We start from the raw sequence: 25,947 nt of genomic DNA, 5'->3' as shown, positions 1-25,947 counted from the left end.
GGGCGTTCGGCGAGCTGCTAGCCGGGCCTAGCGGAGCGGCCCGTCCTCTGCGCTTGATTGGCCGAGCCTGGGCAGGCGAAAGGGCCGGCGCGGGCTCCGGGAGCTCCCAGCATCCCTCGGGCGGCAGTGGCGGCGGCGGCTGCGAGGCGGGGCGGTGGAGGACCTTGTGCTGCGGGGCCGACAGCGGTTAGAGGTGTGAGGGCGGCAGGGGATCTGATCGGGAGCCGGGCCGGTGTGGCCGCCGCCGCCACCGCCACCATGCAGGAAATCATCGCCAGCGTGGACCACATCAAGTTCGACTTGGAGATCGCGGTGGAGCAGCAGCTTGGGGCGCAGCCGCTGCCCTTCCCCGGCATGGACAGTGAGCGCGGGGTCGGGGCAGGCGGGCGAAGGGCGCGACCGACTCGGCCCCAGGACCCCCATTCTCTGGTTTCGGGACGCCCTCCCCCTCAGTTCGGGAGCTCCTCCCCCTCGGTCCCGGGACTCCTTTCCCCCAATCCAGGGAACCCCCCTTTTCCCTCATTTGGACTAGGGAGCTCCCCTCTGCCCCGGGGGCTATTTTAAGGCAGTTTTCAGAAGGGCAGGACCACGTCCGGCAGTTCAAATAACTCTTGAATGAAGGCAGGTGTCCTGGGTTGGAAATCCTGCCCTCACTCGCACACACTCCCCAACTACAGGAAAGTACTAAGATATCCCCTTTCCCTACCTCCAGGCCCCCCACTTTGAGCGCCCTCTTCCTGCTTTCATCAAAACTGGGCCGTTGGAGGAGTCTTGCTGAGGGAAGGACCCATCTACCCCTCTCTGTAGAACACCCCAGTGAGACTCTCAAGCTCCATTGTTTTCCTAGGACTCGCACTCCTGGGAGCCCATCCCTCACTGTTTCTCTGGACCCCACCTCTGGGTCATTCATCACACTCAGGCAGCTGCATGAGTTCCCTTCACTGTCCCGCTTCGCGTGGTGGCTCCTGGCTTCCCCCCCACCCCAACTCAGGTGGGACGGGTAACACTTTATTTTTATTTCTTTTGACCGCGACCAGGGATTGAACCCGGGCTAGGGCAGTGAAAGCGCCGAGCCCTAATCACTGGACCGCCACGGAGTTACTTGGAACGTCTAGCACTTTAAAAGAAACCAACAGTTTCCTTAATTTCTCTCTTTTCCAGACATACTTGAAATCTAACGCTATAGCATTAAACCTCAGAGGGCTCTTAGAGGTCATTGGGTTCAAGCCACAGGTGGGGCAGCTCAGGCCTGGGTGGGGGAGGGGACTTGCCAAAGATGGCTCAGCGCCTGGTGGCTCAGCTCGCCAGGGTTCTTGACCCTTCCACCTGCAGTTCCCCACGCCATCTCCTGTAACTGCCAGAGGACATGGGCCATAGCCCCACATTCTCCCACGTGTCCCAGGGCTGGTCAAGTCTCCCTGCAGCCTCATTCCCCCCAAGTGGCCACACTTCTGATGCACATGTGACCTCTGAGGTGTCCCTCTCACGCTGACACTTCTGTGTGAGAATGCTTACACTCAAGAGATATAATTCAAACAGCCTTACTTTATACACACTCAGCACTGTCTCCACTGTACACGGCTCATAAGCCACTGCTCGCATTCAGATATGCACTCTTAAACCTACTCGTTGATATGCGTGGTCACTTTGTGCTTTTACGTGTATGTCCACTCACGCGTGGGCTTTTCCTGTGTTGATGGCACTAGCCTGATGGCATGGAACCCTCCGCGCAGGGCGGCTCTTTCTCTCCCTCCCCACTCCAGCCTGGAAGCACAGATGCTTGAGCCTGTGAGGGCAGGCACAGAGGTGGGGAGCCCACAAACCTGTTCTTAGGGAGGGTCCAGGACATACCTGGCCACAGGTACTGCCTCAGACTTGGTAAGCGCCGTCAACATTCACTGCCTGCCTGAGATCACGGTCAGTGTGTTAGAGGCCAGGGAGGCCACAGCTCTTCTTCCCCCTTCCCTGCACTTCAGTCCCATCTTAATAAGTCCCATCTTAGTTATGCCCTGAAGGCATACTTCTTTATCCTGTCTGCCTAAAACCCGATCCCCAGGACTCTGGACTTCTGGCTTTAGGGAATGAAACGACCTTAACCTCTGAAAAGAATGAAGGCCCAGAAATACTCTTAAATGATACTTTTTTTAATGTAAGACTTCTCGGACTTTTTGAAATGCAAACGAGTGACACCCCTGTGACTCCCATCACTGGAACCTTAAATCTGTCCTAGCAAAAGCTGCCTGCTTCCAAGAAGCCAACGAATCTCTTGCAAGTTAGCAAGGAGAGGCACGTAAGTGGGCTTCAGAGATGGTGTCGGTGGATTTCCCATGATGCTAAAATGCCTGTTGATAGAGAAAACTGTGTGGGAAGGCACGGGCTATTTATTCTGGTGGCCATGGCAGGTGAGTCCCTGGGCTCCTTGGGACAGCCCTGGACCCCACTGACTTCCACTGCGCTCAGCTTTCATTCTCCTGTTCCCCTCACCAGGACCAGCTCCATCTGTGGAAGCAGAAGACTGTACTCCTTTAGTTACTGTGTGTTGGTATTGCATGTTAAGAGCAGTCCTGCTCCTGTGTCTTCAGTTACGCTCTTCCCTCCGGAATAGCTTCTCTGAGGCACCTGCCTCTACTCTGGAGCCAGTTCCTCCTCAGAGCCCCCATCCGCTTCTTTGTGCTTCCTGTGAGATCATTCCCTCCCTCTGCCTCAGGTGAAAGTGCCCCTGAATTAGCCCTCTGGGACGTCTGAGTTGGGAGTAATGAATTTCTGTGATCTTGCCTTCCATCCTTCCTTCCCCCATCCACTCCGAACTCCTTGAAAGCATCTTGCTTATAGGAGATTCTCAGAAAGCCCTGAATAATTACTGGTCTCAGTGTGGATGTCTCATTTTGCAGGGAATGACTGAACTGAGCTTTTTCCTTGCTTGGTCAGGCTTAGCATTTTTTTGCCACTCTGTTTCCTGTGCCTTGACCCCTCCGTGGGTTAAAGGCCAGAAGGGTTCCCTCCCCATCTTCACATGTCACCAATAGCAGTTACACATCGCTTTGTTTGACACCTCTTCTCTTCTCTGCAGAGTCGGGGGCTGCTGTCTGCGAATTCTTTTTGAAAGCTGCCTGTGGCAAAGGTAAGAGACCCCTGGCTCCCGACGTTCCCCCTGAGGCGCCCTCCACCGCCCTGTCCCCGGCAGACTCACAGGCTCTCAGGTCCCTGGCTCACCCTGCTTTCTGTGACTCGCGGTGTCCCTAGATGCAACTGTGGTCCAGATAAGCTAGGAACGTGGTGGGGTGTTCTGCCTGAAACCTGGAACACAGGCCTGAATCTGGCTCTGAGTCTGCCTTCTCACCTCACTTTCTCTGCAGCCACGAGCTGACCTGTGACATGGACAGAGGCCCCTAGCCCTGAGGTGTTCAGGAACTTTTTCAAGGTCACAGAGTCAGTGAGTGGCTGAGCCCAGGCCTTTTCTGATTCTACAGTGTACACAAGCTCATGTCCTCTGTGTACTCTCACCAAAAAACTCCACGATAGTGTGTCTCGTGGGGTTCTTGTTCATACTAACCAGGTCCCAACACAGGCAGCGTGAGCCAGACTCTCTGCTGATCCATAAGACGTACCGCTGGGTGGGACCCTACATGCCATGTACAGGTCTGGGCATTTTTCTTCCTGTAGCCAAATTTATTTGGAAACTAAATTTTAATTAGAAGCTTGAATAGGGTGCACAGAATTACAGCACGGGGATGGTTTTAATGGATGATTTGGGCAAGTTGTGGTTCTATAACTCAAGTCATTTACTCTGCCAGGTAGATCAACCAGGTTGACCTCAGGCTCTCTGGTCGGAACATCATTCCTCTGCTGGGCTCCTGGTCTCATTCCCTTGTCTTCTGCCTTTCTGACCCACCACCTTCTGTTAGTACAGCCATCCTTAACACAGGGCACTACGACTGTTTCTGTGTTAACTAATACAGTAGCCACTAGCTCCGTGTGGCTGTTCAAATTTAATTAAATAAAAAATGCAGTTCCTCAATCACACTAGTCGTATTTCAGTTACTTAGTAGCCATGTGTGGCTGGTGGCCGACACGTTGGACGGCATAGATAGAGAACATTCCTATCATTGCAGAAGGTTCTGTTCAGTGGGGCTGGTCTGGATCTTTCCCAGACACAACCTCATTCTGGTCAGGCCTTCCCAGTAGTCCCTCCAGGTCACCAGTTAGAAATGTGACTTTCCCAGGGTATGGCTCTGTCCTATTTGGGTGATTGATTGCTCAGGTTCTACAGAAGGCAGACCTCCCCCAGTTTGTATACGATGCATTTCTTCAGTTTTGAAGTTGATTGCTTTCTTACTTGTTGGAAGCTAAGTGGGCACTTTTTGGGGTTTGGGGGGTTTTTTGGGGGGGTATAGTTGCTCTACAATGCTGTGTTAGTTTCTGCTGTATGGCGAAGTGAATCAGCTATATGTATATATTTATTCCCTCTTTTTTGGATTTTCTTCCTACTTAGGTCACCACAGAACACTGAGTAGAGTTCCCTGTGCTATACAGTAGGTTCTCATTAGTTATCCGTCTGATACATAGTAGTATATATATGTCAATCCCAATTTCCCAATTCATCCCACATCCCCTTTGCCCCCTTGGTGACCGTAAGTTTATTCTCTACGTCTGTGTCTCTATTTCTGCCTTGCAAACAGGTTCATCTGTACCATTTTTCTAAATTCCCCATATATGCGTTAATATACAGTATTTGTTTTTCTCTTTCTGACTTGCTTCACTCTGTATGACAGTCTGTAGGTCTATCCACGTCTCTACAAGTGACCCAATTTCGGTCCTTTTTGGGCTGAGTGAGTGGGCACTTCTAACTAGGGGTAGAGCCCACGCGGAGCCCAGGCTTCTGCTGGTGGTCCTCTTTGCCTTCTGTCTTTTAGGGCAGTGTTTCTCAAACCCCAGTCTGTTACGACCCCTACAAATTTTGCCACGACTGTGTATCACCGGAACTCTTCTTTAACTGAATTAAGAAAAACACTCCTCCCTTCCCCCCCACCTCCCTTAGGCTTCTTAAGTTTCCATCTTATGGAATATCTGTGGGATCATGATTTGATGTTTTAGATTTTCCTAAGACACATTAAAATAAATCCATAACTACTGAAACTTAAAATGTGTGCTCACATGCTGCCGAAAATCACACTGCCTTCTGCCAGGGCAGTTGGCCACCTTCCAGGACACGCTGCTTTCAGGGGCCGCCTGGGTCCTCACACCACACCCACCCACCCTGACCCATCTTCCTCGGCAGGGGGCATGTGCCCGTTCCGCCACATCAGCGGCGAGAAGACGGTTGTGTGCAAACACTGGCTGCGGGGGCTGTGCAAGAAGGGGGACCAGTGCGAGTTCCTGCACGAGTACGACATGACCAAGATGCCCGAGTGCTACTTCTACTCGAAGTTCGGTGAGGCGTGTGGCAGGCTCCCAGCACCCAGACCCCCTGGGTAGGGAGCCCCGGGAGGCTCCACCGAGCACCAAGACCTGGGGGATAAGCAGCTACTCAGGCGCCTGTGATGCCTGCCGACCTCAGCTGGCCCTTCAGTTATGGGCAGTTAGGGTTATTCTCTGGTAACCCCTGTGTCTTCCTAGTGCTTCTGTGTTTTGAGTGCTGGCAGGTACTTTGGGAAGTCGAGGCTAACCCGGTCTCACGGGTCTCACGGTGGGTCTCACGGTGGGTGCGGGAACAGGGCAGCTGGCTGGAGGCCTTGTTTCTGCTCCAGTGGACATTCTCCCTTAAATCAGCTGCTTCTTCCAGAGTGGCAGCTGGTTGCCCCCCAGGCTTGAGTCAGTTCCTTCTCTCTGGAAGTGTGATCCTGGGTAGTAGCTTGTCTTTCCTAAATACCCCTTAAGAATAGCTGCTCCGGGGCTGTCTTCTGGTGGCAAAGAACCGTCCTCTTAACCTTGAAAGTGAGATTGCCTTTGTTTCTGCTTAGAGGACACGTGGCCTTAGCTGAACTGAGTGAACTGTGTGGAGAAGCCAGGGTGGTGGGGCTGGCACAGGGCCCGGTGGAGCTGATGTGCTCCGTGATGGAACTAGACTCCCCTGCCTGTGCCCTGGGCGAGGTTGCCCAGGAAGAAGCCCTGTTGGTCAGGATGAGGGTGGGCGCTGGCCCCAGGACTGCCGGCCTCAGGCCCCGGGCAGGAGCCGGCAGGAGGCTGGAAGCCTGCTGCACTCTTTGTGACGGGCCAAGGAACGCTGGGCGTACGGCACGCTTTCAGAGCACTGTTGTCAGAGGAGACGTTAATTATTTCAGCAGCCCAACAGGCTTGGCCTGCTGGCTTATTAATGATAGTTGTGGCTTTTTTTGTAGAGGCAACATAAGCTGAGAAGTCAAAGCACAGACAGATAGGAAACAGGACTCAGCTTCCCAGCTCCCCACCCTCTCCGTCCTGCCCACAGCAGCATGGGAACCAGTAGCAGAAGGGGCAGCAGCTTCTCCATGGGAGCCATCTCCCATCTGGCCCCAAAGGCAGGAGCCAGCCCTCCTGAGTGGACTCCCGGGGGCGCCTCTGCAAGCTGGCTTGGGTTACCACCTTCCCTGCTGATGGCCCTGGGCCCCGCTGCCCTCCAGGCCTCTGTGACAATCGGCTGCCTGCACTTCCCCTGCAGAGTCTGTCCTGGTGCAGACTCACTGTCTGCAGCTCCTGGCACTATTCCACAGGTGAGGGTCCCCCTTCTAGGCACCGGAGGGACAGTGGTAAAGAGGACAGACGCCGTCCTTGCCCTGTGGTGCTTTTACTCCAGTGGCCCAGGGGATGAAGCAGCTGATTCACCAGTAGGACAAAGAGGAGAATTCACCATACGTGCTCTAAAAGAGACAAACAGTAATGGGGCCACCTGAGGAGATCTTGAGGCAGTGTGGGCAGGGACAGCCTCCCTGAGGAGGGGAGACCTGGGCTGGGGGCCAAAGGCTAAGAAGAACCCCTGGGAGGCCAGTGTGGCTGGGAAGGGACTGGTCTAGACCCCATAGGGGCTTGTGGGTCTGGAAAGGAGTGTGCTCTGAACAGCAGTGATCAGACTGGCCTTTTGTGTGTAAATGGACTGAAGGCAGTGCAGCTGCCCAGGTCGGCAGTGCCTGTACTTGGCTGAAAGATGCTGGTGGCCAGCTGGGCCCGTTGCTCCTGAGAGGAGCTGTCATAAAGGCTTTATCACATTCTACCGTAGGGACCCAGCTGTGAGTTCCCAAATCTTCCCCACTTTTATCGTAAAAGGTAGAGTCCTCAGGCCTTTCCCCTGTCCCATCAGAGCTCATCAGAGTGGAACGGTAATTTGCTACTGGTCTCAACTGATGCGTTTTCACATCTGGGCCCCCTACATTGCCAACACCTCTTTTGGGTGAGGGGTGGAGCCGTGAGTTGTTTGATGAGTGTGTACCCTGTGCCTGCCTCTGTCAGTGTCATTGACCCTCAAGGCAGCACGGACATCTGTGAGGGAAGGACCGTTACAGCCCACGTACGAGTCAGGTTACTGAGGCTCTGAGACACCCTGCCCTGGGTCTCAGGGCTCGCCGGGCCAGGACTGGACACCAGACCCACCTGGCCCTCTTTGCTGTACCGTGGCCCCGGCCACAGGAGAAGCACGGGTAGGTCTGGGTCCAGCTCTCCCAGGTGGACGCATGTCTGGTCTTCCCTGCAGGGGAGTGCAGCAACAAGGAGTGCCCCTTCCTGCACATCGACCCCGAGTCCAAGATCAAGGACTGTCCTTGGTACGACCGTGGCTTCTGCAAGCATGGTAGGTGTCCGGGTGGCTGGGCTGCCTGGTCAGAAGCCAGTCCTCCCTCCCCCTGCCCACATGCCCCTCTGCTTGTCCTGCCTCTTCCTGCAAAACGTGGTGTTAGGCATTGGGGGGCCAGTGAGTCTTTTTCACACCAAGTCACTTGAGCCTCCCCAGGTTCCCACTGGACCGCATTCTCACCCGTATTTCTGATGAGGAAACTAGTGTTTGAGAGGGTGTGTACCCTGCCCGCTGGCCTACTGAATAAGAGGCAGAGCCAGCACTTGAAGCCCTGTTCTTGCTTTCTGCCCCAGGCAGCAGTGTGGCAGAGCTCTGACTGGCAGAAGGGCATGAGGGTATCCCCTGAAGAGGGGACAATCTGAGTGACCCTGGTGCTTGGCTCCACAGGCCCCCTGTGCAGGCATCGGCACACGCGGAGAGTCATCTGTGTGAATTACCTCGTGGGATTCTGCCCGGAGGGGCCCTCGTGTAAATTCATGCAGTGAGTAGCCAGCCCCTGCCCAGGCCCTGCTGCCCCCGGTATCTCCCCTGAGTCCATCGGGGCCTTGGTCACTGGGTAGTGTCAGCACAGGGTCTGGGACAGGGGTGGGAGATGGGGAGGGACCACCACTGCTTCCTGAGCGGGAAGCTCAGGGTAACCTTTACTGTGTCCCAGACTGTCTAGGACTCAGATGAAAGCTCTGGGCCCTGTGCTCCAGAAAAGCTCATGTACATGTGACCTCAGATTAAGAGCCTGTGCCCTGAAGGAAGGGAGCTTCAGTTTCGGGGCCTCCTATATGGAGGTTCATAGAACCCTCACACGTGAAAGGATGTCCCCATTTCACACATGGGGACACTGGGGCTCGGAGCTCAGCCGCTGGCAGGGGGCAGGTGGTAGCTCCCGGTCAAAGGCAGATCTGTGACCTCTGGAGCCCAGTCCTTGCGTGGGAGGGCTCAGCGCTCCTCTCCTGGGTCTTGGTGCACCTCTGTCACTTTCGGTGGTTGTGGGGTGGCACTGGGACCGTAGAGTAGTGTCCCCCCGACACCCTGTGCTGCCTCCATGCTGCTGACACTTGCATGGAAGCAGAGTGTCCTGGTCGCTGCCACGTGGTTGGCAGGTGGCTGGTGCTCCTGACTTGGTCCCACTCCCTAGATGAGAGCCTAGGAGCCTACAGGTGGCCCAGGATTCCTCCGTGTGGGGTGGTGGTGGAGGGCGTGTCCCCCAGACCTCTGCTGTCAGAGGTCTAACACTTGAGGTGCCCCTGCAGGGAAGGGTGTTTGTTGGGAAGGCCTTCTGTGTACAAAGAGCCTCTGGAGAGGCTCTGACAGTACCAGCTGTGTTTCCCTCCTTTCTCTGAGCAGCACACTTGCCCAGGCTCGCAGCTAGGTGTAGGCAAAGTGGGTCTGAGTCCAGGCACGTCAGACCTGTCTTCCGCACCATCCCGAGCACCAGCACCCGCCCTACGTCCAGGTGGCTCGTGCGGCTCTGTGCTTAGCTAGAGGCTGCTTGTGATTTTCCCGGGGCCAGAACTCGAGAACCCTACCAGCCTAGCTCCTCTCTCACCTCCTCTTCTCCTTTTTCCTGTCCCCTTCTGCCGCTGGGTGACCAGCCCTAGATTTGAACTGCCGATGGGAACCACCGAGCAGCCCCCACTGCCGCAGCAGACGCAGCCTCCCGCAAAGGTACCGTGCCCCGGGCCCGCGGTGCTGCCGGGCCTGGCCGCGCCCTGGCCGCAGAACGCTCAGTGCCCCCGCCTCAGTGTGGGGCCTGCCGGAGACCCGGCTGGAGATTGTGGGAGGAGGCGGGAGAGGAGGGGAGTCACCCTGGTTCCTGCTGAAACTTCAGGGAATGGAGCAGTCTGCACCTTCTCTGGGCTGGAGGGCTGTCTGCTGGAGCCAGATGCCCACCGGGCTTCTCTTCCCTTCTTGCCTGGCGAGTGCAGGGCGGCGTGGGCGCCACACGTCTGCCATTCTTGCTTGCGGTTCAGACCCTTCTCTCTACAAACGGGACTCCCAGTGGGGCGGGAGAGGAAGTGTGGCTGACTGGTTCTCTGGCCGGTGCCCAACTGCAGGGGGGATGCTGGGAACAGATGGTCGAGGCATCAGCTGGCTCCAGTCTCCTAAGCAAGGGGATCCCACACCCCAGCAGCGGGCTGCTCCCCTCCAGCATGAGGAGAGGGAAATGCCATAAACGAATGGGAATCTGCAGCAGTGACCCCCAACCAAAGGCGCCTTGGGTTTGGTCACAAGATGCGGGCGGGGGCCCAGAGGCAGGCTGGCCAGGTGTCCTAGGCAGGGTCTCAGCGGGCTGAGCAAACTGCCCAGCAATCGTGAAGCCTCACCTCTTACCTGGTTGGACTCTGAGCCCTTTGCCAGAGCCTGCCTGGCCCTCCTCCATGCCAGAGGCCGAGCAGCCAGGAGATGTGGCCACCCTCGCAGCACTGCCTGCCACCTTCAGGAGGATGTGGGATGAACCAAAGAGAACTCCTGTCAGAGCCGGGCATTCCCACGTGTGGATGCGGCCATGACAACCTGGGGTTTCCAGCTTAGGGCTCCTGCAATGATGGGGCCACAGCCAGGGACCCACTCAGTCAGTCGGCGGTGGCCTTGCTGTCCAGGCCCCACCCCAGGCGCCCCCGTCCGCCTTGCTCATGCGGCTCCCTAGCGGAGGGCCCTCTCAGCCCCTAGACCGCAGGTCAGCGTGTCAGCCGCCGACTGTTTTCTGTGACTGTTGCCCGCCGTGTAGGCTCTAAACACCTGGCTGAACCAAGCGTTCATCCTGACCTGAAGCTAGAACCTCACAAACAAAAGTAAGGCCTGCTCATGCCCTCGCCCTGCCGCCCCAGAGACTGCCTCGTCTCTTTGGTGTTTTGTTTTCTTTTATTTTTCGTTTTTGTGTGTCTGCATGGTGTTTTTCGGGCAGCGGCTCCTGCCACCGTCACCAGACGTTTCTTTTCCACCTACTCTCCTGAGCCGGGCCACCGTGGAAGCCCTTCTTCCTGCTGGTCACGGTCATGCGGGAGAAGTCCCGCCCTCTTTTTTCCTGTCCCCATTGGTAGTCTGCGTGCACGTGTTTTCCGCAGTAAAACCGTGTTGTATAACTCTTTCCAGCAAAGTAACAATCCGCCATTACAAAGGTCGTCCTCCTTGATCCAGTTAACGAGTCAGAACTCTTCTCCCAACCAGCAGAGAGCCCCGCAGGTCATCGGGGTCATGCAGAGTCAAAACAGCAGCGCAGGCAACCGGGGACCCCGGCCGCTGGAGCAGGTCACCTGTTACAAGGTGAGTCCTGGGGCCGGGGGTGTGGCCGGGGGTCTTCACAGTCAGTGGCTATTCCCTCATTCCCCAGAGAGTTAGCTGATTTTGAAAAATGAAGACATCTTTGTTTTTGCTGATTGAAAGAGTAAAACTGGGCCACTCCAGTGAGCTAGAGACCATGCTACTTCCATCCACGACACACTAAGGCCAGGTGAACAATTAAACACACGCTGTTGAATGAAAGGATTGTGCTTGCAAGAAAGGGATGGGAACCTTCCAGAGGCCAGGAACGAAGTGGGAGCACGAATCCAAGGAACAGAGTGAGCCCTGAAGCCTCTGGGTGTCCTCATATCCCAGGTGGGCACACCCAAAGGAAAGGGACAGAAGCTTTAGGCCCGCGTGGGGAGGAAATGGAGTAGAACCTCCACCCCCACCCACTCACAAAACGGGACGTTCAGGGAAAGGGTAAACTTTTTAAAAACTTACTGGAAAACTTGTCCATCTCACGCTCGGCTCAGGATGCAAAGGGGGGTGGGGAGAAAAGCCCTTCTGAGTTTGTCGTCACTGGCAGGCCCTTCCTTGAGTCTGGGCCTGTGTTCACAGCCTTGGTGAGGGCCAAATAGCCACAGACTGAGTTTTCTAATCTAAAACAGCCCCGGATGGGTGAGCCCCTGGCACCCGACTTTGAGAAATTTATTCTCAACCCAGGCCACACAGAATTCCCACAACTAAGGTTCCCCAGAATGAGCTCATAATAAAAATGGTAGAAGGAAACAAGCACCACCGTCAGCAGAAACCACCAACAGAACTAGACTCACAAAGATTTCAGATGTGGAGATTATTAGATGAAATACAGAATCAGTACATGCTTTCTGTAAAAACTTTTAGATGATACAGAAGTGTTTAGCGTACAGAGTGTTGCCCTTTATTCCCACCACTTTCCTAAAAGAGCCACTTTTACTCAGCTGTTCTGTTCTCATGTTTTGTTTTCAATACCCCTTTGCACTCCACAACTCCTACAGGGGACTCCACTCAGGAGTGCTCTTCTAAACTTTTATTCACACAAGCACAAGGACAATATATATTTTAATATAAATAGGGCCCTAGTATGTACAGTGTTCTGTAATTCCTTTTTCCTTATAACATATTCTGGATCTCTCTGTGTTGGTATAAGTAACTCTAATGTATTTCAGTGGCTACATAATTTTACCAGTTCTCTGTTGGTAAACAGTTCTCCGCCGGTAAACTATTAAGTTATAGTTTTTGCTGCTAAAAATAGTGCTGAATCTGACAGACATTTGTGAGCTCTTGTCTGGTGTCTGGAGCATCCATGCCTACAAGTAGAAGGGCAAAGTCAAAAAGCATATGCCTGTATTGTTCCTAGAACTTGCCTTTGGGAAGAGCTGAGCCACTGGTCACTTCCCACAGCCATCAGACACTCATTGAGCACCTGCTCTGTCGGCTCTGCGCAGAAACCCACTGCTGTCACTCCTTCCCGGGAGGGGTCTGTGTTCTGAGGGAGTGGAAGGCAGGTGCCCAGACACCAAAGTTAAAAGTGCCCACGCATGTAGGGAAGGCCTCCCAGAGATGGCTGAGCCTGAGCCCTAACAGGTGAGGAGAGTATGGAAGGGGGGGCTGTGGAAGAAGGTGAGGGGAGACCAGACAGTTCTCAAGTACAGTGAGGAGACTTGGGTGTCCTGAGTCAGCTGAGCTGTCCTGCCTCCTCCAGGACTTGTCGGCAGGGCCTCTGAAGCAAGCTCTCCTGAGTCCTGGAACCTTAGAAAGATGGGGCTGGGGGTAGGGGACGAACCTAACCACCTCTTCCTACCACGGGCACAATTGATATTAAAGCCATCTCAGGGGAACCCTGATTCCCCAGGACCAGCCGCAGAGGCCAGTGGACAGGCCAAGGGCAGCACGCGGGGCCGCGGAGTCCCTCCCTCTGGTTGTCACACCTGCCAAAGGTCCAGCTGGCAGCTACACAGGCCACTTGTCCACACGAGTTACACCTACAGATCAGAAAGACTTGAAAACATGGGGACTGTGCAGTCGGGGGAATAGAACAGGCCAAAGCCCCGAGTTCCAGACCAAGGAAGCAAGGACTGGGAGGGCCCTGGGTGGGTTAGCGCGGGTTGGGTGCCCCGACGTGTCTCCCGACCCCTTGTTCAGTGCTCGAGGCTGCCACTTCCTTATAATTCCCTTCTGCTTTCTGAGGAGTAACAAGAACGAATGAGGAGAAGCTAAGGAAGGGTATGGATAATCAGCCGGGACAAGTCAGGGTCCTGCTAGATTTTTTGAAGTGATTCTACCGGGTCTCTTCCCCCAAGTCTAATCATTGTCCCGTCTCTCTGATCCTGTGACCCAAACCTGGCCCAGGGGTAGCATAGGCAAAAGTATGCACGAGCCAGGAGGGAAAGATCTTTGGGTGCAGCCCACCCTCTGTCCACGCAGTGAATCCCTGAGTTGGGGGAGGAGCCTGGTGGCTTCTGTTGTGTTGCCGCCTCCCCTGTCTCAGGGGAGTCCCAGAACTGTGCCTTAGAGGTAAGTGACTGGCCAGCCATGCAGAGGGGCTTGGTCCCTGGAGAGGCGGGAGAGCTGTGGTGCCACGGGCTTCTCTTCACCCCGCCCCCCACCACAAGAGTCCGCCGTGGCCTGCGTGCTCCCTTCCACCTGCTGAGCTGCTGGCTGCGGTTTCTGTGCCACTCTACCTCTGGAGCTCCCTTTCCCTCATGTTTGAATGAAAATCTGTGCCGCTGAGAATTTCAGAGTCCCTGCTCCCTGCTCCCAACCTGGAATTTAGCGGGTGCTGCCTTAGTTGAAAATTGCATTTGAAACAATGTGTTTTTTTTGTTTCCTCCTTCCCTTCCTGCTGTTTGCAGTGTGGTGAAAAAGGACACTACGCCAACAGATGCACCAAAGGGCACTTGGCCTTTCTCAGTGGACAGTGACAGCAGCTGGAGCCAGCTCAGAGCAGCCCGAGGGGCCCCGTTATTGGGGACCACTCTGGGCCATCTTTGGGAGTGTGCATTCAACTGTTTGATGCTGGTACAACTCTGGCTGGAGCTGGCAGGCAGGCATACTGGGTTTTATTCTGAGGGGCTACATCTGTCAGTTTCCCTATCATTTTGCTGTAATCTTTTTTTTTTTAAGGGGGACATGTGCTCCAGTTCGGTCCCTCAAGTTGGGATCATGTTTGTCTAGGCATCAAGGCCTCCCATCTGGGACTCTGCACACCACCCTCTGGGGAGGGAGGACGTTGTGGGGAAGGGCTTGTGCGCAGCAGTTCTGTGAGGAAGGTGGCCCTTCCCCTCAGGGCCTCCTTAAACACCAGGGGCTGCTGGATCATTTAAAGCTGTGGCCAAGTCACACCTGCTTCCGCCCTGTCCTGCTGATCAGAGGCCGTGCCTATCCATGTGATTTGAACGAGACAGCCCTTCAGAGCAAGCAAGTGTGGAGTTGCCTCTGCCGGTCCCGCTCCAGGGTGGCAGCAGTTGAGAGGACCATGTAGGGCTCTTGAGTGTGATGGCCTTTTTCCTCTGGGTTTATTTTCTCGGGGCACTTGCTCAACAGTGTTTAAGGTATACCTTAAGCTGGGGCTGCAGACACCCTTGAAATAGACGATGCGGTCCATCTGTGCACCTACCTCCTGCCCCATCAAGCATCTGCACCGTCAGACACCTTTGGCCTAGAGGAGAGGACCCTGCCTCTGAGCCTGGAAATAAGAAACTGGCACCTGCAACCTGCTGGACAAGTGGGCCTATTCAAGTTCAATTACAAGAACAATTTTTATGAAGTTGATTAAAGCTTGTTTTTTAAGCTCTGTCTCATTACTTCGGGGACTCCATGCTGAGAGGATTCTTGCTACTGGCTGCATTAGCTGCCTGGCACGAAGCTTTGACATTGGTGCTCGCTTTTCCGCTTTTGGTGAATGTGTCTCACGACCGGAAGTGATGCTGTCAGAGGAAGAAAAGGCCTTTGTACTGGCAGCCTGTACAGTCTGGAAGCCTGGCCTTTGGGCCAGCCACCTGGCAGATGTCCTTTATTTCTGATGTTGAATACTTGTTCCTTCAAATTCACATCTTGCAGGAGATAATTAGCCACAGCATCTCACCCTATACTCCATGAAGTATATATGCTTATCGCACACCCCCTAATAAGAAACTGATTCTGACCTTAATTATCACATTGCTGAAGGCCTTCGTGAAGGATAAAGAGGGTGCTGGATACAGCAGTTGAGAGCTCCTATCAGGGCCTGAGCTTTCCCTTCCCGCCTCCATCATCCCATTGAGCTTCCTGCAAGTGAAGCTTACTTACCAGGACCAGGGGGTCCCACACATCCCAATTCCCTGATACCCCAATACCCCAGGATGGTGCAGAAAGATGGGGAAGGGGAGGGCATTTTTAGAAACGAGGGTTTCTGCTTTATATTGTGAAAGTGTCAGCTGACAAAAGGCCAAAAATGAGGCACAGAGCAGGAAAACACCTCGGCACTGTTGGCGGAGGCTCTAGGTGACCCCCCAGCACACTGGGATGAGATCTTGAAGCTCCACGGTTCAAAGCCCTGGGCTGTCTAGGAGCTGCAGAATGACCCCACCCCACCTTGTGCAACAGGAGCTCCTATAGGGCAGGGAAATGGCTGAACCAGTGAGGCAGTCCGCGTACCAGTCATCTTTTATTGGGTGTTAATTCTCCACTAGGATATAAAAGGATTCAGGGGTGCCAGGCAAAGGTCATGGTCAGGAATGCAGAGTGCGCCCTCTTCAGTGGTACTTGCGTAGCCGCTCGTGTTCTGAAGTTAGAAAGGCAAAATGGTAAGTTTCTTCACAGGTGGGGGTGAAGCCATCCTGAGAATTCCTTTCAGGAGATGACCCAGAACCTACTTGTGGAATTTACAGCTAATCTGCCACCTGGCCAGCCTCTTCCTTCCCTGAGGGAACACCCACTCAGAAAAACAGCACCCAAGCGCCCACCCTTCAGGGCCAGCACTGCTCTGGATGCCAGAGTGGCAGATGGCTCGACACTGGCAGAAACAGCCCATGAAGCCCACTCAGCGGCCACCAGACATCTCCCACCAGACCAACTCCTCTCATGTCTCAGCACCAGGAACAGCCACGCTTTTCCAGAGCACCACACAGACACTGGATTGTAGCACTCAACCTATTTCCCTCTTCACACTGGCTGCTAGGAAGATAAAGCCAAGTTTTCCACCAACCTTTGGCAGAGCCTGCAGTGGCTGATAGAATGCTGCCTAAGTATTACCTTTACCCCAGCTTCATCTTATTTTTCCTGTCTTTCTCTTTGCCACAATTTTTGCATTTAAAATATGCTATATTCTGAAAAGTCCCTCCAAGTCATCAGCTTGTCTGCAGGGTGATGGACTTAATAAGGTTGAAAGTGAACCAATACCACCCTGTCATGGGAAACCCCACTGAAGGCAAACCAACCCAGAAGAGACTCACTGAGTTCCTTGTAAGAACGGCAGTAGTTGAAAAGCACGTAAGCTGCAAGCACCATAGAAAGCCCAGCGATGCTCCCTTTCTTCACGTTGATGTACTTGTTGTAATACCGGTAGTAACCTGCAAAGCGGAGAGGAGGCCACTCCTCTGAGGGCACATTCTACACGTTCTAATAGGAGAGGGCAAAGCTGAGGAAAGGCCTGGGGGCAGGAAGAAACAGTACACAAAAGACAGCCACAGGGTAGCCAGAATTATATAGAGAAAAACTTCAAGACGGGGGCCCCTGAGGAGGCTGGCAACCACACAGGCTCCCAAAGGATGATGACATGATGACACAGGACTGCTCTGCACTTTAAAATGCACAGACCTGAAGGATAGACCATTTCAAATACTCATCTTGAAAGTTCTGCCTGGCAGGGAGATGAGCATTATAGACTCATGTCCCCTGTGCAACTCATTTTCCTCTTAAGTCTTATGACATTTCTTTAAGACAGAGGTACTGGTACCGATTCCAAGCAATAGAAAACATTTCCTTGTCTGAAATATCTCAGAGCCAGCCTTTGATAGGACCGATCAAACATGGAAATTCGAGGGCTAACAATCTCGCTCTGTCCTTCTCTACATAACTTACTGGTCTGAGACAAGGCTTGTACTGGCCAAAGTAATTCAGGGCAAAGAAAGACCTGTTTGCCCTGAAGACGCAGAGATGTGCTTTTATTTACACATGCCCTTAAGGCTCTGACCTCTTTGAAACGCTCCAGCAATGCCTTTAGGGGTGAAATCCCGCATCAGTATCCAGCTTGGCAGCTCCCCTAGTTTGACTTCCAGGAGCTTCTTGTCCTTCAGCGGTACTGAAAAGGAAGTGCAAAAAAACACACACTGGAAGGTCTCCCAATAACACAAACAGCAACCTTCTGTGTCACTTATTTCAACCATTCAATAAAGGTGCATTCAGTAACATTACTAAATAGAGGCTGCATATGAGCAATATTATAAATAAACATGTCACACCAGATATACTATTTTAAGCCAGAGTCTATATAATGGCAGAACAGGCTTTTGAATAAAAGCTTGCTGGGAATAACTATGTAAAAAGAGAACTAAGGGCCATGAGGAAGAGGTAAAGCAGAGGACAGATGCCTTTATAAGTAGGAGTGGGGGAGACAGAGAAGCTGGGCACATCTTGGCCAAAGGCACACAGCATGCAGGCCATGGAGGCAGGGTTCCACCTTAGGTCTGGCTCTCATGCTCCTGAAGCCAATCTGATTTCTACCTCAAGCATCCTACCTCAGACCACAGATGTCAAATGACTTAGTAAAAACCACTCTAAAGACCCAACAGGCCCCAGATCATTTTCCAATGAGAATCTGGGACAGGAACGGCTCCTGGTTGAGGCCATACTGTATTCATCTCTGGGCTTAAGAGTAACATAGGAAGGGGGCCAGGGAGGGGTTGGCCCTGTGAATATCCAGATGCTCTTAAGGAGAGAATCTTTCTTCCCCTGTCCTCTTCCAAAAGATCAACTTTAAAAAGCTGTTTGGGGACTTCCCTGGTGGTCCAGTGGCTAAGACTCTGTGCTCCAAATGCAGGGGGCCCAGGTTCAATCCCTGGTCAGGCAACTAGATCCCGTATGCTGCAACTAAGATCCCGCATGCTGGGACTCAGGCTCCTTAAGGACCATCCTCAAGAGTCCACTGAGGGGAATCCCACAGGTCTCTTGACGTCTCCCAACCCTTATCAAGGGCAAGGGCCTTCAGGCTTAATGGCAGCTTCTACTCTGCTACAGGCTGTCTGGAGAATGAGACACATGGCCTTGATGGACCAGAATGACTGCTTGTCAAGAGGTCACAAGTGACAGGTGGAGGCACACCTGGTTTTAGGGTCATGGTTCAGGTGGCCTGTCCCCAACAAACTGGTCCCAACCTTCCATCTAGACTTATCCAAACACATGGAGCACCTACTGTGTGCTAGGCAGCCTGCTAAGCACTGTGGGTACAGCACTGACTGCAGATGACAGCCTTGTGCTCAGAAGCCAGCATTCCATCGAGAAAGGCAGCCATCTCAAATCCACTCATCCTCCTGGGTTCACCACACTTCAGCCAAACCCTTTTCTGTTTCTCAGATGCAACAGGATTATTTTCACCTGAGGCCCTTTGTATCTGCAGTGCCCCTGGATCATCACAGGGCTATCTCAACTTAACCGTCATCTCCTAGAAGGCCTCCTGCCTTGGCCGCCTTATCTCAAGCACCAGCACTTCCTTCCTATGTAACCTCTGAGCTCCAGTTTCCTCCTCTGTGAAATGGCTTATTCCAAGGTTTGAAGGAGAATCTATGTAAAAGCATTTGGAACATGCTCAGAACTGTAAGCTATTATTATTACTGTTGAAATCTCTTTAAGGTCCATGTGAAACATCCAAGAAAAAAAAAGGGAGGTGGCAGAGAAAGAAATGGCAAATAACTGAACTTTAGGACATTTATAGGGCTTCAGGGATTAACTGCACCCTTTAGTTCTTTTATGAACAGAAACTGTGATTAGTTTGGTAATACTTTTGAAATGTGAAATAGTCTCAAATGAATTTCAGGAATGTTCCAAATCAGGAATATTGAGTGTCAATGATATTGAGCTCAACATCAAACAATAATGTCATCTGAGAATGACCTATACCCTACTCTGTCACCTTGCCTGTGTTATTTCAAGAAAAGTTTAACAAGTACACATCTTACATCCCAGTTTTGTCATCACTTGCATTAGTAGGCTTTTAGTCCAAGAATTACTATACCACGTCTCTTGAGTAAGAACATGGTGGCTACCTTTGCTACACTCTCAAAGTCTTCTTGCATGCAGGGAGGAGTACAAACATGTCATTCTAATACCAACTGGCTTTAAATATGGCAATGTGGTAGGGAGGGGACGATGAAGGGACAGATGGAACTAGAATGGCAGAATGCTGCTAACTGTTGATGCTCTGTAACGAATACAAAGCATTCATTACATTATTCTGTTTTCTTTGTATTTGAAGTCTTCCATAATAAAAAGGTTGAAAATGCTTTTAAAAATAGAACTATGTTGGGACTTCCCTGGTGGCCCAGTGGTTGAGAATCCGCCTGCCAATGCAGGGGACACGGGTTCAAGCCCTGGTCAGGGAAGATCCCACATGCCGTGCAGCAACAAAGCCCGTGAGCCACAACTACTGAGCCTGCGTGCCACAACTGCTGGAACCCATGAGCCACAACTGCTGAAGCCCATGTGCCACAACCGCTGAAGCCCGCATGCCTAGAGCCCGTGCTCCACAATGGGAGAGGCCACCGTAATGAGAAGCCCGCGCACCACAACGAAGAGTAGCCCCCGCTCGCCACAACTAGAGAAAGCCCGCAAGCAGCAACAAAGACCCAATGCAGCCAAAAATAAATAAATAATTTTGAAAATAGAACTATGTTGGGGAAATGTGCAAGAGAAACATAGAATTTTAAAAATATTTTCAACTGGTATAAGGCTGGTGACTCAAAAAAAAAAGTATTTAGGTCACTGCTAGGCCCAGTGAAGCTATTTTTTCACATTCACACAAACTATGAAAACATATTCTCATTCTCATATTCAGGGGCTGACCCAGTGCCTTGGCACATCACAGGAGAAAAAAGCCAACAATTTATTTTTCTTCATATTTATATCTCTGTACTATGAAGAAAACAGCATTTCCATAACCAAAACTAAGAAATTTATAAGCACAGAAAAAAAAATCACATTAGCCTTAAGGAGAGCCAAGTACAGCACCATCACAAAATTCCAAGAGACCATCAGATTCATCAGAGATGCATCTACACTTATTCCAAAGTTTCTCTTTTAGTGGAAGGCAAAGGCCTTAGTCCTTGGCAGCCATACCGAAACCCTCCCCCAACACTCCTCTGCAGCGGCTGGTTCACACCAGTAGAGGACGCTGATGAACAGAGCAGACTCTACCATGGAGTATTCTGGATTTACTGCCACTTTGAAGCTGTGTGCCCTTGGGCAAGATACTGCTCTGTTTCCTCCTTTGTAAAATAAGGGTAAGAATAGTACCCACCTTAGCTCTAGGTACTATGTAAATAGGAATTATTATCTGTCTTTCTGCTTATGAGCTATCTAAAGGTGGGAGGGAGTTCCCCACACACAGTTCCTGTTTATGACAGATTTTCAGTGAAGGTTGAGAAAGGACCACAGGTTCTTGGGAGGGCAAGTGACTACTTGGCTTGATTTTATGACTTCAAGAAGCATACTGTCCACCTATATGGAGAGACATGGAAATGCCAAGTGTCTTCTGGGTGCTAAATCCAACTCTGGGGTTGGCCAGAGCGAAGAGTTTTAGGTTTTGCAGGCCACACAAGGTCTCTAACATAGTCTTTTTTTAACAAATTTTTATTTTTTATTTTTTTTATTTTTATGTTTTTGGGCTGCGCCGTGCAGCATACGGGATCTTAGTTCCCCGACCAGGGATCGAACCCGTGCCCTCTGCGGTGGAGTCTTAACCACTGGACCGCCAAGGAAGTCCCTTAACAAATTTTTTAAAAAACAGAAACTATTCTTAGCTCACAGTATACAAAAACAGGCCACATGAAATCCAGCCCATTGGCCATACTTTGTCAACCCTGATCTCATCTATCACTGTTAATTGGTATTTCCATCGCTTTATTTGCTAATGGACTAGTGGCGTTATGCTCTGGCAACAGACACCATCTGAAAGATCATCAGTACTTGGACTCCAGTTCCTTCACCTGCGTGATGCTGAATGGGCCAGGTGTGACATGACCTTACCCAAAGGTCACGCAGGGAAAGCTGGACGACTAGCATTCAACTGTGGGTCAGGCAGTGTTACAAGCACCTTACATATACTAAGTTGTTTAACCCTTAGTTCATAGCACTCTCCATCTCCACTACAACCCTCTGCTTAAATAAGATACCAAGTCTCAATGCTTCCTTTTCACATGTTGTCTGTTTAAACAACATAACCACCCTGGATAAATATTCTCATGCCCGTTTTAACAGATGGGAAAAAAGCATCACTCTCATATTTTTTGATCCCCTTTTCATTTCTCCGGGCTGAAAATAAGAATATAGAAACTGGGGTAAAACACACATAGATTAGTCAAAATTCTGCCACTGTCACGCTGTGTGACAGCAGGCAAGCCACACCACATCTCTAACCGTTATTTTCCTCATCTTTAAAATGGGATCAACGTTCCCAGCACTGATCCTGACAAGGCTACGGTGAGGATGCAGGGCTAAAACATGGTGGCTTCCGTATTTAAAAAAAAAAAAAAACCAGTGTGGACGGTCCGATTTATACATGCATGTCATCGTAAAGCCTGCTGGTCATAAGGTCATCCTTGTGATTAAAGCTCAGGTTACCACGAGGCCCCAGAAACCTAGGTTTGAATCCCAGCTCAGCCCACTCACTACTAGTGACCTTGAATAGGTCACTTCACCTCTCTAACGCTATTCAACATATATATACATGCGTCAAACTCGACGTGGTGTCAGGCACCATCCTAGGCATTAGCTCCTCTTGGAACTTAATCTGAGCTTCGAATTTGAGCGGAGGGCTCAGGTGCAAAACAAGCGCCTGGGTTGCGGCAGGGCTGAGCAGCTATTCCTCAGCGGGGAGAGGAGAGGTGGCCCGAGACAGCGCATTCTCAAGACCCGAGGCGCCTCGCCGAGCTGCCGTCGCCCTCCCCGCCACAGCCGAGTGGCGCGGACCCTGGGCAGGCGGGAGGCGCGGCGGGGCGAGCTAAGAAGGGTTGGACGGCGTGGGGCCCTGGGCAAAGGGCCCGGCGCGGCGAAGGTCCTGAGCGAAGGGCAGGCGGCTCCGGCACTCGGTCCCTCCCCTCCAAGTGCGGCTCTGAGCACTGAACCCCGAAGCCCGACTCCTGCCTTTAACCTGGTAGCCCTAAACCGATCCGGAAACTTACCGATTGACGCCATCTTGAAGTCCTGGCTGTCCGGTCCTCCGGGCCGCGCGAGGACTGCTGGGTAGGGAGCATGCGCCCTGGGGGCCGGGAGCAGAGGCTCACGGGAAGCAGGTCGCGACTGGTACGAGGCTGGGACTTCAGGTGCGCCGTGGGGTGAAGGGCGAAGAAACTGGAGGGCAAAGCACCGCGACCCCGCAGTTGGGAACCTGGGGGTGGTGAAGGAGTGGGAGTGGAAGTGGTAGGACTCAACCTGGGCTCCCAGTTCTGGGAGGAAAGAGACTGGAAAGGACACCCTCCCCAAAAAATAATCATAAAAGGGAGGTGAGGAAAGAGCATCCTAGCTTTCTTATTTTGTCGTGTTAAATTTGTTGTGAAAGAGGACAGGAGCATCTTAAGACCCTTCCTCCCAACTGTGCTTGATGGGAGATTAAAGGAATCCCCAGTCAGCAGGAAAAGCCGGTGTCCAGGCTTAGGCTCCAAATAGGTTTGATTCAGGAGTATCTAACGTGTCCAGGCTCTGGCGCTACGCTTTAAGGACAGAAATAAGCAAGACCCTAGGGTACATAGCTCCAGCTCTTCTTTCTGCCACTTCTTTTCCGGGCACAATGATGCCTCAACACCATTTTGTGTTTTTTCTGGAAAGGCCACAATAAACATTCTCGGTTAAGCAATTCTGAGTTGGGCAAGATGCTTTGATACCCTGAATCTCAGTTTTCTCCTCTGTAAAATAGGAATGTAATGCTTACCTTGCTGTAGGAGTTAAATGAAACAATGTATGTCAAAATAAAGGAATAAGAACTGAGGAGAGGGGACTTCCCTGGTTGCGCAGTGGTTGAGAGTCCACCTGCCGATGCAGGGGACACGGGTTCAATCCCTGGTTCGGGAAGATCCCACATGCCATGGAGCAACTAAGCCCGCGAGCCACAACTACTGAGCCTGTGTGCCACAACTAATGAAGCCCATGTGCCTAGAGCCCATGCTCCGACCCACCGTGATGAGAAGCCCAGGCACCACAACGAAGAGTAGCCCCCGATCTCTGCAACTAGAGAAAGCCCCCACACAGCAACGAAGACCCAACGTAGCCAAAGATAAATAAATAAATAAATAAATAAATAAATAAATAAATAATTAAATAAATAAATAAGATCTGAGTGGATAGTAGGAATTGGACCAGTGAACTGATGGCTTCCTCAGGAAAGTGACTTGGTGGGGAGTTAATTATCAAACTCACTTTTTATCAGTCACTTACTTATTCACTAAATACACATTGCTGTGTACTGGGCACTAGAGACACAGAAATCAATCAGACATGGTCTCTGCATTCTAGGATCCCTGGTATTGTGCAGGAGACAGGTGTGTAGACAGGTGAGAGCACAGCAGTAGATCGATGTATGCACAGCAGGGGGCCATGGACTCCTTAATGAGGGGTAGGTATATTGTATCACAATAAAATAAATAAAAATAATACAAAGTGATGGTTGAGATGAGAAATGGAGAGGCAAGCAAGGGTCAGAACACAAAATGCTGTGCATGCTACGTGAAGAGTGGAGTTTTTACTGAGGGAAACAAGGAGGCAGTGAGGGTTTACGAAAGACAGTGGCATGATCAGATTTACATTTACTAGAATGATAACCAGGCTGCCAGGTTTAGAATAGTCCCTCCAAATCCCAGGGACTTAAAAAAAATTGTTTTGCAGGTTATTTTTTACCCTAAGTGCCCATCACAGGTAGTCAAGGGACTCTATTCGTTGTACTCACTCAGGGATTCAGGCTGGTGAGCAGCCCCCATCTCAATCACCTGGCTCAAGGGTAGAGACTCAGCCGACCTGTCAACACCCAGGCCTGGGGGCTCACCAGTACTTCCGTGCACACTCATAGGCCGGAATTGGCACGTGGCTCACCCGCCCAAGGAGCTCGGAAGTAAAAATCCACCTAGGGCTCCAAAGAAGAGAAAGTGAGAGCTATTTGGGAAATGGCCGTGACCTCTCCGTTAGGTCTGATGGTGATGAGTGGAGAAAAAGAAAGCTGAGAAGGATAGGGAGAGCCAGCGGAAGAAAGGCAGTGGTTGTAAATAGGGTGGCAAAGGCTGGTGGGGGTGTGGAGTGAGCCCCGTGGGTGTGGGTGAGGTGGCAGGCAGAGGGAGCAGATAGGCTTGTTTACAGAAGGGAAGTGGTGGAGAGCAGTGGACAAACGCATTCAGGAGGCGGATCCTTGGGGCTTGGGCACGGACCGGTTTTGATAGGTGGTCGTGGGAAGGGGTCAAGGACACTCAGTTTTCTGGCCTGGGAGAAGATGGGTGGGTAGGGTAGGACCATCTCTGAGATGGGAGCAACTAGACCAGCGTCGTCCATACAGCGTTCTGTGGTGGTGGAAATGGTCTGTGTCTGCAGTGTACAATTGAATACCCACCAGCAACATCTGGCTTTTGAGTCCAAGTTATTTAATTTCAATTATTAATGTGGCCAGTGACTACCTATTAAGCTAGACCATGTTTTAAAATGTAGGTTTTATTATTATTCAGGTATGATCAGGGGATGATTGCCATTGAAAAGACAGCTCATGAAAAAGATACATGCAGGGACTTCCCTGGTGGTTCAGTGGTTGAGAATCTGCCTTCCAGTGCGGGGGACACAGGTTCCATCCCTGGTTGGGGAGCTAAGATCCCACATGCAACGGGGCAACTAAGCCTGTGTGCCGCAACAGAGGATCCCACATGCCGCAAGGAGGATCCTGTGTGCCGCAGCTAAGACCCGACGAAGCCAAATAAATAAATATTTTTTAAAAAAGAAAAAGATACATGCACCCCAATGTTCACTGCAACACAATTTACAATATCCAAGACATAGAAGCAATGTAAATGTCCACTGACAGGTGAATGGATAAAGAAGATGTGGTATATGTATACACAATGCAATACTACTCAAGCATAAAAAAGAATGAAATGCCTTTTGCAGCAACATGGATGGACCTAGAGATTACCATACTAAGTGAAGTAAGTCAGAAAGAGAAAGACAAATACCATATGATATCACTTATATGTGGAATCTAAAATATGACACAAATGAACTTTTTTTTTTTGGCCATGCCAAGGGGCTTCTGGAATCTTGGTTCCCTGACCAGGGATGGAACCCAGGCCCTTGGCAGTGAAAGCGCAGAGTCCTAACCACTGGACCACCACGGAATTCCCATAAATGAACTTATTTACAAAACAGAAACAGACACACAGACATAGAAAATAAACTTATGGTTACCAAAGGGCAAAAGGGGTAGGGGAGGGATAAATTAGGAGTTTTGGATTAGTAGATACAAACGACTATATATAAAATAGATAAACAACAAGGTCCTACGTATAGCACAGGGAGCTATATTCAATATCCTGTAATTAACCATAATGGAAAAGAATGTGAAAAAGAATATGTGTATATACGTATAACTGCATCATTTTGCTGTATACCAGAAACTAACACAACATTGTAAATCAACTATACTTCAACTTTAAAAAAAGAAGAAATGACCTATCAAGCTATGAAGAGACATGAAGGACTTATAC

General features: G+C 51.4%; 2 protein-coding genes across 6 annotated transcripts; one reads left to right on the top strand and one right to left on the bottom strand.

The window, feature by feature from the left end:
• Positions 1-111: 111 nt before the first annotated feature.
• Positions 112-15,508, top strand: CPSF4 (cleavage and polyadenylation specific factor 4). 5 transcript variants are annotated; one of them, XM_079946562.1, is made up of 8 exons: positions 112-361; positions 3,071-3,121; positions 5,279-5,431; positions 7,664-7,759; positions 8,150-8,243; positions 9,352-9,424; positions 10,931-11,023; positions 13,879-15,508. In XM_079946562.1, exons 1-8 carry the CDS (start codon positions 259-261, stop codon positions 13,945-13,947), a joined length of 732 nt encoding a protein of 243 aa, XP_079802688.1. In that variant the 5' UTR covers positions 112-258; the 3' UTR covers positions 13,948-15,508. The 5 variants fall into 5 exon arrangements, with proteins under 5 accessions (XP_079802688.1, XP_079802687.1, XP_079802684.1 ...); XM_079946561.1 differs by having other exon boundaries at positions 10,928-11,023; XM_079946558.1 differs by having other exon boundaries at positions 10,853-11,023.
• Positions 15,509-15,652: 144 nt separating this feature from the next.
• On the bottom strand, positions 15,653-22,461 carry ATP5MF (ATP synthase membrane subunit f). The gene is made up of 4 exons (XM_079946564.1): positions 22,399-22,461; positions 17,199-17,306; positions 16,459-16,575; positions 15,653-15,788 (listed from the first exon to the last, which is right to left on the bottom strand). Exons 1-4 carry the CDS (start codon positions 22,409-22,411, stop codon positions 15,760-15,762), a joined length of 267 nt encoding a protein of 88 aa, XP_079802690.1. The 5' UTR covers positions 22,412-22,461; the 3' UTR covers positions 15,653-15,759.
• Positions 22,462-25,947: the final 3,486 nt, after the last annotated feature.

This window comes from Stenella coeruleoalba (genome assembly GCF_951394435.1).
Source record: "Stenella coeruleoalba genome assembly, chromosome: 15".
In the NCBI taxonomy this organism is placed as follows: domain Eukaryota; kingdom Metazoa; phylum Chordata; class Mammalia; order Artiodactyla; family Delphinidae; genus Stenella; species Stenella coeruleoalba.
Note: the sequence above shows the minus strand (reverse complement) of the source record. Positions and strands in the feature narration are given on the sequence as shown.